We start from the raw sequence: 10,531 nt of genomic DNA, 5'->3' as shown, positions 1-10,531 counted from the left end.
TCACCGGGACGGTCCATATTGCTAGTTTATTTCTAATCTAGTAATTATTCCCCGCAAGTCTGGGGTATGGGGTTATATAAAGGTCCGCAGGATTGCAGGATCTACTCACTCGACACAGAAAAGAAGCAAAGTCCAATTCGAAGACATGCTAGGACCATTGACTTTCGCCGTTGCCTTGCCCTTCCTACCAGCAGCAAATGCTCTGGTTAGGGAGAATGATGTTGTATGTTCTTTTCTTCCTAGCCACTCCCGAACAAGTCATCACAGGGATACTGACCCAAAATAGGGCAAATTGCCTGCTCTAGGATGGAATACCTGGAATGCATTCGGATGTGATATCGACTCTACCAAGATCATCACCGCGGCCAATGAGGTCATCAATCGTGGACTGAAGGATCTAGGATATGAGTATATCAATAGTATGGACTGAACCTGGATAAAGCAATGGTTCGAATTGTTAACCCTTCCTAGTCGATGACTGCTGGAGCGTCAAGAACACCCGCGACAAGAGTACCAATCGCATGATTCCTGATCCAGCCAAGTTCCCCGATGGTATTTCTGGTGTTGCAAAGGAAGTCCATGATTTGGGACTGAAAATCGGAATCTACAGCAGTTAGTAACCTCCTCCCTCTCCGTTCTGATTAAAACTCATATCTGATATATCTGCTAGGTGCTGGCGAGGAGACCTGCGCTCACTATCCTGCTAGTCTGGGATACGAGGCAGTCGATGCGCAGTCCTTTGCTGAGTGGGGTATTGACTGTACGTTCTATTCTATTCCTGTTAATCTGTCTCTGCCAAACACTGACACCTGCAGACCTCAAATATGACAATTGTGGTGTTCCCAGTAACTGGACAGATGAATATACTTACTGTGTCCCCGACGGCGATGGCCCTTACCCGGATGGCACCTGTCCTGATCTCACCAACGCCGCCCCAGAAGGATATGACTGGAAAACGTCCAACACATACAAGCGGTATGCTGCAATGCGCGATGCACTGCTCGACGTTGACCGGACCATCTTCTATTCACTCTGTGGCTGGGGCCAGGCTAACGTGAATTCCTGGGGCATGGAAGTCGGAAACTCATGGCGCATGTCCGGCGATATTACCGGTAAGTTGATTGACTGGTACCGGAGTGGGGAGATTTAGTTACTGACTCTGCATCCAGTGGATTGGGCCCGTATTGCGCAAATTGCCAATGAGAACAGCTTCTACATGGACCACGTCAACTTCTGGGGTCGTGCTGACCCGGACATGTTGGAGGTTGGTAATGGTGATCTTACCATCGAGGAGAACAGGGCGCACTTTGCACTCTGGGCCGTCATGAAGTCCCCTCTGATCATTGGCACGGCGGTATGTGATATCTTCGAATATCCTATCCTAATAGCAAGACATACTGACAAATGAATAGCTCGATTCTATCGACGATGCCCACTTGGCCATCCTGAAGAACAAGTATCTTCTTGACTTCAATCAAGACCCTGTTATTGGAACTCCTGCCCGTCCTTATAAGTGGGGATACAACCCCGACAGGACTTTCGACCCCGTTCACCCTGCTGAATATTGGTCCGGTGCATCATCCACTTTGGAGGGCACTGTGGTGCTTATGCTGAACTCCGAGAATGTCACTTCTGCCCGCACTGCGACATGGCGCGAGATCCCGGAGCTTAAGAGTCATGATGCATACAAGGTTGTTGATGCCTGGACTGGCAAGGATCTGGGCTGTGTGAAGAACAAGTACAAGGCCTCCTTGAAGAGTCATGATGCGGCAGTGTTGGTGGTCAAGGGAAAATGTTAAACATAGGTCAAAGAGCATTGTCTCGGTTCTGTGTGGACAGTATTGCAGTTATTGCGATAGACACACTCAGAATAGAAGGCACAAAGGGTATTGTTCATGTTCCGACGAGGACTCAAAGAACTCAGCGGGATATTGGTGACAATGGAGACATAGGAACACAATGGCCATGTTTGGACAATCTATAACAAGAATAGGAATATTATCCAGTCAATCAGAACTCGTTGCTTGATTCGAGTCCAAGGGTTGCGTGTCGCAGAATAGCCAAAGAACAAAGATATGTTGGCATTTGATATTCCGAGTATTTATAGAATCTTTATTGGCTTTGTTGACTTTGTTGACTTTGTTGACTCTATTGGCATTGTCAAAATCGCAAAGAATCAATGTCTTTGTCGAAATATAACACTCTCGAGTATTTAAGAGCTTCGATGTCCCGGCACAATCCTCATTCTTCATCACACTTCACTTCTACAATCACATTCTCAGTATCTACTGCTATCAGACTCATTCAGACCAACTGACTTATTTCATTCATAGACTATCTTACAGCAATCATGCCTGCCCATCATCACTGCAACGCTCATGCCGGCCTGCCCCGCGTTTGGCTTGGTTGGGGTGAGCTGGGCAACCGCAAGGCTCAACTCCAGGCTGAGCAGGACGAGTAAGTGACAAAGAAAAACCCCCCCAATAAAAAGGATATATACTAACATTTTCTTAGTTACTTCGAGACCCATACCCCCGATTTCAAGGTGCGACACCCAGACAGCCGCCGACGTGGCTGGGATGTGCACTTGGATGTCATTCGCAGGTCGACCCGTTGGATTGACTGGCGAATCCACAAGACTGGTGACAAGCAGAAACTTGTTCTTCCTGATTTGGTACGTGTTGAACAGGTTGACAGCCTTCTTAATTTCTTTTATACTGGTGACTATTCGGTTGACGAAGCCGACTTGAGCTATTACTCGATTAAGGCCTGCCCTGGTGGCTGCGTGACTTGTCCCCAGATCTGTCAGCTCTTGCGCATTCACTTGTCCATGTTTCAAACTGCTCTTCTTCTTAGAATTACTGACCTCCAGGCTATTGCTTTCCGCAGATTCCGTGATCTCTTGGATACTGCTCCTGCTTTCGTTTTGCAGTATGCTGTTCACGCAGTGTATAGTAGGAAGCCTATCCCTGACGGAAGCAACAACTTTCAGATCACTGGATTAAAGTCCGTTAAGGACTATCGCCCTGAGTTGGTACTTCCTGCAGTCCTTAGGTATTGTGGGTATTACCGACTGAATCCTCAGCAGATCACCAGGCATGGGAAGAGAGTCAGAATTTTTGGCGAGTCGGAGTTTGCTGAGCTCCGCCGCAAGAGTGCTAAGTTTGACAGAGACCTGGCTCTGGGACTGTGGCTGGATACTATTGATATCACAGTTCCGACGATTCGGTTCCCGGGCAACTCAGAGCCCATTAGGTCCCTTCATCCCTATATGGACACTCCACTTCCCCCACAGGTAGTAGACCCCAAACGGTCAAACTACCAGTATGTTACTTACTTGCAGCCGTTGCCGTTTAAGGATTTCAATGACCAGCGACCTTCTAACACACCTACATGGACCCCTTCCCCAGTACCTACCTTCTCCGGGTCTATTGTTACGCCGCAGACCTCGTCGAACAGCACGCAGACACGCTCCTCATCCAACCAGAGCAGCCAGGCTTTGGTGCAGCAGACTCCAGACCTTCCTGATTTCACCCTCAGAGCAGACAGAGGACCTGAGTTTCCTTAACGACCCTCTATGTACTATGGATCAACTCAACGCGCAATTCTCACAAGAATATTCCACAGGCCCAGCCGATTTCGATACTATTGACTGGGAGCACATGATGGAATTTAGCGCGACGGATGAACCGGGTATTGACTTCAGCGTGTTGCTGGATGATGATGCTATGGGTGAACCCGATGCGACTGCATTGACACAGGACATGAACTGGACCGGAGAGGACCTGAATAATATGGACTTCACCCAATTCTTTAATGATCACACAATGGACCTACAGTCTTTAGATCCGTCCTGTCTAGAAGGGCCCATGGATATGGATATAGACCAACGAGACCTAAACCCCTTTGATCTAGCCGGTCTACCTGATATGAATTCCTCCGGACTTACTTTGCAGGATTCTATCGACAGTGCATTCTTGACTCAACCCCAGTACATTGACCCGATTTTCGCGGGTATGGATAACTATGTAAATATGCCTCAGGAGATTAACTTCCTTCCAGAGCCATTGAACTCGGGGATGTATACAGGCTCTATTGCTTCCAACCTTAGGGTCCAACAGACAATCCAGCCAGCGGTCCTTTCCGCACAGATGCCAGCTCAACGGCAGACAGCCCAGTCCACGCCCCTTTCTACAGGAGGCAAGCCCCGTACATCGGCTTCACGTCAGAGGCAAGATTCCACTCAAACCCGGTACAATTTGAGGAATCGCGCCAGCGTGGTTGATTTGACTGAGGAACTCTAAATATGATGTACTCAGGTGAGTTATTTACTAACATTGCTACCATTGCTATTGAGCAGTATCCGTTCTTTCTTCCTTTTTCTTTTGTCTACTGTGTTTCTACGCATATAGAATTGTCTTTTCGTGTGTTAGTTTGCAATGAAATTATCCTGAAAACTGAAAAAGAGATATAAATTGTCTATCGTCGTACTATAATAGCTTATAGATAGTATGCAGTAGATATATGTAGATACCTAGGTACCTAGGTAGTTCTATACGTATGCAATTAAAGTGACTGTAAGGACATGAAAAATTACCAGATTGAGTTCATTGATCCATGGATGATCCACTCAAAGTGGATCCAAGGTGCATTCCAGGGCACATGTAACATGTGACGGATGACTAAGATTTTGATAGAGCCTTGGAGCGGAAGGCAGCCATTCTTGGCGATTTGCCCTCAACTAGCACTGGAGGTCATTTATAAAGCGTTGGTTTATCCAATTGACTTGTTTCCAATATTCGATTATCCCAGAATCAGTGAGGTAATGTCAGTACATACTGCAAGAGTATGTAGTACTATGTGGTAGCATACATCGATATACTGAAACCATTCGACTCGGGATATCCGCTTGCAGTATTAGTCCCGTCAGCCCTAAGTTGCAGATCTTGAAATAACTGTGGATACACAATTGAATCATTGTCATTCGTGCTATTCGTACCTTCCAAGGGTTTTATGTACCTTTGTACATGTATTTAGTGACTGTTGATATCTCATGTAACCATGGAAATGCAGTCCACTACGTCAGTGCCTGCCCTGATATATTCTTACCATCGGACCTGAACATTACCTGTCTACTGTCTATTGTCCATATCTGTACCTCCTTGTCCCTTTATATACATACAATGCAATGAGGTCGTTATATTCCCCGCTCCGGGCTTGCGTGTACCCCCGCGATGCCAGTGTCCCACCACGGTCGCGGGTCTTCATTTCCTCGGTCTAGCAGTGACATTCCTGCTTCTATCATATCAGCTGATTCTCGACCGAGCGCCGAATATACGCACAGGCTGGACATCCATTCAGGGTATCATTGTGGCCGACGATGACGATCGCTTCGTTCCGGATCTTATACCCGCTGAGAAGGAGTTGGTTTTCGCCGCGATGGAGGCTAGCAATATGTCCTGGGTCGAGGAGCATCTGTCAGACTGGAAGACGAATATCTATCGCGCTGATGCAAAACACAAAGACGTTGGCTTGACTGTCCCGGTAAATAAGGGCAATGAGGCTATGGTATATCTGACGTACGTTTTGGATTATTTCAATCCCAAACTTGTTGCCATACTAATTGCTCTCTGAACCAGCTATATTATTGATCGTTACTGGTCCCTTCCTGAAGTATCAGTCTTCCTGCATGGCGGCCGCTACCAATGGCATGTCGATAACCCGCTGTACGACTCCGTGATCTCTATCTCCCATCTCAATCTAGACTTCATCCAAGAGGCCGGTTACGTCAATCTGCGCTGCGCATGGAGTGTAGGCTGTCCCAGGGAACTCGAGCCCGCTCGCTATCTCCGCGAGAGACCAGAAGACAGCGGACATCCCACCGCGGTCGAGTATCCCGATCGATTTATGGAGTTGTTTCCTCGCGCCGAAGTCCCGGAGGTCGTCGGGACGCCGTGTTGTAGCCAGTTTGCTTTATCCAAGAAGAAGATTCACGAGCAGAGTCTTGAGCATTACGTTCGTTTGCAGCGGTGGCTGATGGATACGAATTTGGACGCGGGCATCAGTGGGCGTATTTTGGAGTATTCATGGCATAGTGCGTCTCTCGTTTGCGCTGAGCTCTTGATCTCTTGCTAACGGCCGTTTACAGTGATCTTTGGAAAACCGGCGCAGTATTGTCTCGACCAACGTGAATGTTATTGCCGGACATACGGTTATTGTAATATGACCGACAGCGACATCCAGAAGCAGTGGGTATGGCGCGGTTTACAGCTGCCAGAAGGATGGCCAGAACAGAGCGAAACCGCGGATTAGCCACGCATGTACATCCGATTACGCTTGAATGAACTGAACATTCCCCTTAGAGACCTGAACTTATGTACTCAATCATCATTTCATGAAGCGCAGTCCTCCCGCTAGACGCACTTTTGACCCAAAGCAAAATATCTCAAGACACTGCCCATTCCACACAGTGGAATCCTTCCATATATAAAAGCCTCACCGCCATATATCCTGTCTACTCGACCGCCTTTGGTGTCCGTGACTACTCATAGGCCGCTCTTCATCAGCCGGAACAGCCAGGAACCCTCCGAACCCGTTCCCGACAAGCACGCTCTTGCGAGCATCACCGCCCCAAGACCGGTTGAGCTGGGCCTCGTGGAAGCTCACGGGGCGCGTCCTTGAGTCGCGACGTCCGGCCATCGGGCTGGGGTCGTACGGGGTGAAATTCCACTCAAACTCATCCAAACCCTTGCTGTACACATTCAGGGGCTGCGAAAGACCTCCCCGCATCTGGGGCCCACTTTCACCACCGCCGAAGAGTCGGGGTGGGGGCATGAGCAACAGTGTATCAGGGAATGAGGAATCACGGACATATAAATCCCGAAGGGCTGGTAAGGTTCGCGACACCAATGACGAAATAAGGTAGGTATAGTATGAGGATACCACTGGTGGCATTCCATGATTATCGGGTTGAGATGTGAGTTCATAGTGTAGGAGATGCAGCGACTTCGACGCCATGGGAGGTACCTGCTCCACGGGGAACGAGCGAGTCACCTCCTGAACGACAGAAAGGCTCTCAAGCCGCGGAGCGGCGGAAAGAATATAATGTAGTTGCGACGGGGCAACGCCAGTAGAAGATAAAATCAAAGCTCCCAAAGTCGCCTTGTTCGCTGGTATGGAAAGGAACACGGCAAGCCCGCTTGCCGTGACATTAGGGGTGTTGCGAAGGGTAAGAGACTGAACGGACGGGAATGGCGGAAGAGGCACGTTCACTGCAAATGCAGAATCGTCAAGCCAATCAAGGTCTTCAAGCGTGAGCTCACGAAGACGGGGAATGAAGCGAGTCCGTTGCGCAGAGTACTAGCCTCCATTTGAACCCCAGATAGCTCCAGCACCTCCAAATTCATCCATAGTTGGGATCCCGGTAGACGTGCGAAACTGCCTTCGGCGCCTTGGCGATAGGCCATGCGACGCAGCTCAGGGCATCGGGCCATCAACTCCTGTTTCAAGGGTAGACATGACGGCTCGTCGCTGTACAAACCGACCGGCAGGTCAACAAACCGGAGATTAGGAAGAACGGAGATAGTGCGGGCCACGTTGGCTTTGTTGGCCTCACGGGTCATGTATGGCATTCGGAGCGATAACACCATATTTCCTAGCCCCTGTGAGTCTCGCACCGTTCGCATAAACATTTCCAGACGGACCTGCGGGGCATCGATGGGATCGCCATTGCGGTCAAAGAACGAGCGGCGTTTTCGCTTGGCGGCTAATTCGATTTCGAGTTCGCAGTAATGGACAGGGTCGATTCGGACGTTGGTGTAACTAAACAGAGGTGTGTTAGTCTCTCACTTGGCAAAAGACCGGGGGTGTCTCCCACAGAAGCGCCCGCGCATTCAAAAACCACCGCTTGTTCACGAGGGTGCAGTGCGCCAGGTCGCGCATGTCGCACAGCATACAGCCATCGCTGGCGGATTCCTCGGAGGTACCATATGTGTTGTCGACGGTGTGAGGACAAACAAAGGAGAAAATGCGTGTCAATACTGGCCGAGGTAGCTGTTGGGTGTAATCTCGGCCAGACACGTTAACGCGGGGCGATGGCGGGTCGGTGGTTTCCCGGTTACTTCGCCGTGAGCTTCGCCGTGAGCTTCGTCGCAGCTTGTCAAAAAGACCCATTTTCTGACTTGGAGGTGAAGGAATGTGAATGTCAAAAGAGGGGAGATGACGGGGGACAAAGCACGTTAATGCAGGGTCTCGTGGCCCCCCTTCAGCCCCAGCCCCTAATATGAAACATCCCCGGGCGTTTCAGTCCAGTGGGTTCCATCACATTCAGGTATATCGCGAAGATCTTCTGAAAGAACTTGAGAGACATTAAATGGCATTTTACAGGTCAAATATTATAGAGAAAGACAATTCAAGGTGACATTCAAAGGGGAATTCACATGACATCACCAAGTCAACAGCGTCATTTTGGAATTCCTGACATTCATTGGATAATTTATTATCTACCTAGGTAGGTAGATACTTACCTAGGTAGTCATGGACATCCAGTTCATCCTGAATTGGATCTATACATGATTGGTCATGGACTGACATCATCGTGGTCCTCATATATTCCAAGGGCAGAGACAGAAGCAAAACACTCACTTCAACCACCTCACATCAATCCACATACTCCCAAAAGTAAACATCATGACTGAAATAAGTCGCAAATTTAGCGATCCTCTTCCCTGCCCGGCACAAACGAACACTCTCCCAGAGTCCACCCCTGAAGAACACTGGAAGCACCTCCCGCCATATGGGGTGAAATCCGGGGAACAGTTCGGTCCAATCCAATGGCGTGGAAAGTGTTTCTGTGGAAAGATCACCTACCTCTTGAAGCGAGAGGAACCACTCAATGCCAAATACTGCCATTGTCGTGTGTGCCGGGTCACCCACGGAGCTCCGGTTCAGTGGTCGGCTATTTTCCACAAGCACGAGATGTTATTCACCAATGGTGCGAGCGGTCTGGCATTTTATTCTACTACACATGGAAATCAGACACATATGTTGCCTACCAAGGTGTCCTGTGCCAATTGTCGGACACCTATCATGGACGAAGGCCGGAATATGTGTTTGATCTTCCCTCAACTGATTGAGGTCGAGGGATCTAGCCAGGAGCAAAGAGAGAAGAGGGCGGTTTTTAAGCCGAGGTATGTGTGCGGTGTGCTCCTACTCCATGAATTCAGACTAATGATCCTGCTAGATGTCATATCTTTTACAACTCACGCATGACAGATTGCCATGATGGTCTCCCCAAGTGGAGTGGGATGGAGAATTCCAGTGTCCCGATGAACGACGAGGGTATTCCAATTGAAGTCGAACAATGATTACGAGATACGCTCGAGCCAGAGCTTCACGGGTATGTATCATTATGGGGTCAAAGAGGGAGTGGTCAAAGGGACCTGAAAGACTTGATGATTGTATAATAGGTAATTGGACATGAATATGCATGATCTTCCATTCAACCTTGTATTCCGCTATGAGGCCTCGCACACACCAGAGTGCACCGACACAGGGTCACTACTCGCGCTACCCCAATCAGCAGCCCCAATAGCTTTACCGGCCTCTGTACTATCATCGGCTCGGATCTGACCAAACATGAGTATTTGCTCCGCTTGCAAACGAATAAACTTACATAGTACTGTGGCTCGACAAAGTACCACCAATCATCGCTCCGGAATGCATTGTCCAGTGACTGACTCGCCGGGTCGTTCCACGCGGTATTGCGAGTATCGAAGTGAGCATGCTTCGACCACGACACATACACCTTGGGATGGTCGTTATTCTGTACTCCGTTCGGCTCTTTGGCGTTTCCGGCGTTGACTTCCTCAGTCGTTAGGGTGTCTTGGATATCCCCCCAGGCTAGGCTGTGGTACCCGCTATGCGCAGACAGCAGGGCGCGGGATGGCGCCCACATGTTGCTGTCATCCCGAGAGTGGATGATTACTACTCGCTCCCAGTCGCTGGAACGGATGTTAGAAATAGGTTGAAAGAGCGGTATTCAGTACGCCGAAGAAAGGACCACCTACTAGTCATGTCCAGTGTCGATTCCAACAAACTCTGCGCCGTCTTTCTCGTAGAAGAGATTATACACGACGCGCACCTCGGTATCACTGCATTTTTGGTATGTATAATAAACGGGAAATGTAGGTCCTGGATTTCCAGCATCAACACCAGGATTGCGGCAACTGCACCCGACGTCTGGGTAGTCACACTGCGGCGCACCCGGTGTCTTGTGGGCGTCATCATAGACATCTTCTGTGTTTGGTGAACCGCCATATGCCCAGGTTGGATAGCAGGGTGGCTGATTTAGGGCTTGGCCAAAGAACCACATGGGCGCGTAGCGGTCTGCTAGATCTACGCCGCCTGCATCGAGCAGTGAACCCATCTCATCATCTGTTATCTGTGAGAGAGCTGACACATGGCTGGCGATCAGGACTGCCAAGCTAGCTCCCAGCTTTAAGTGCATGGTTGGACTTGCTTGAATGTAATA

At 49.2% G+C, this 10,531-nt stretch overlaps 6 protein-coding genes across 6 annotated transcripts; 4 read left to right on the top strand and 2 right to left on the bottom strand.

The window, feature by feature from the left end:
• Positions 1–145: 145 nt before the first annotated feature.
• N7519_006632 (glycoside hydrolase family 27 protein) lies at positions 146–1,799 on the top strand (the record flags this gene model as incomplete). Its single annotated transcript, XM_057293408.1, has 7 exons — positions 146–223; positions 287–419; positions 472–612; positions 671–760; positions 816–1,112; positions 1,170–1,354; positions 1,413–1,799. 7 exons carry the CDS (start codon positions 146–148, stop codon positions 1,797–1,799), a joined length of 1,311 nt encoding a protein of 436 aa, XP_057148219.1.
• Positions 1,800–2,350: 551 nt separating this feature from the next.
• Positions 2,351–4,304, top strand: N7519_006631 (uncharacterized protein; the record flags this gene model as incomplete). Its single annotated transcript, XM_057293407.1, has 4 exons — positions 2,351–2,457; positions 2,515–3,034; positions 3,086–3,502; positions 3,546–4,304. 4 exons carry the CDS (start codon positions 2,351–2,353, stop codon positions 4,302–4,304), a joined length of 1,803 nt encoding a protein of 600 aa, XP_057148218.1.
• An 884-nt stretch (positions 4,305–5,188) lies between these two features.
• Positions 5,189–6,312, top strand: N7519_006630 (DUF3431 domain-containing protein; the record flags this gene model as incomplete). The annotated part of the gene is made up of 4 exons (XM_057293406.1): positions 5,189–5,260; positions 5,311–5,579; positions 5,640–6,094; positions 6,149–6,312. The coding sequence occupies 4 exons, from the start codon at positions 5,189–5,191 to the stop codon at positions 6,310–6,312; spliced, it is 960 nt and encodes a 319-aa protein (XP_057148217.1).
• Positions 6,313–6,495: 183 nt separating this feature from the next.
• N7519_006629 (F-box domain protein) lies at positions 6,496–8,172 on the bottom strand (the record flags this gene model as incomplete). Its single annotated transcript, XM_057293405.1, has 3 exons — positions 6,496–7,236; positions 7,323–7,821; positions 7,877–8,172. The coding sequence occupies 3 exons, from the start codon at positions 8,170–8,172 to the stop codon at positions 6,496–6,498; spliced, it is 1,536 nt and encodes a 511-aa protein (XP_057148216.1).
• Positions 8,173–8,688: 516 nt separating this feature from the next.
• N7519_006628 (GFA family protein) lies at positions 8,689–9,365 on the top strand (the record flags this gene model as incomplete). Its single annotated transcript, XM_057293404.1, has 2 exons — positions 8,689–9,188; positions 9,242–9,365. 2 exons carry the CDS (start codon positions 8,689–8,691, stop codon positions 9,363–9,365), a joined length of 624 nt encoding a protein of 207 aa, XP_057148215.1.
• Positions 9,366–9,515: 150 nt separating this feature from the next.
• Positions 9,516–10,507, bottom strand: N7519_006627 (uncharacterized protein; the record flags this gene model as incomplete). Its single annotated transcript, XM_057293403.1, has 3 exons — positions 9,516–9,626; positions 9,674–10,001; positions 10,068–10,507. The coding sequence occupies 3 exons, from the start codon at positions 10,505–10,507 to the stop codon at positions 9,516–9,518; spliced, it is 879 nt and encodes a 292-aa protein (XP_057148214.1).
• Between the last annotated feature and the right edge of the window lie 24 nt (positions 10,508–10,531).

Source organism: Penicillium mononematosum, assembly GCF_028829835.1.
Source record: "Penicillium mononematosum strain IBT 11891 chromosome Unknown utg000003l:1.0-8172316.0:1.0-8177699.0, whole genome shotgun sequence".
In the NCBI taxonomy this organism is placed as follows: domain Eukaryota; kingdom Fungi; phylum Ascomycota; class Eurotiomycetes; order Eurotiales; family Aspergillaceae; genus Penicillium; species Penicillium mononematosum.
The sequence above is the reverse complement of the archived record's forward strand: the minus strand, read 5'-3'. Positions and strand labels throughout refer to the sequence as shown.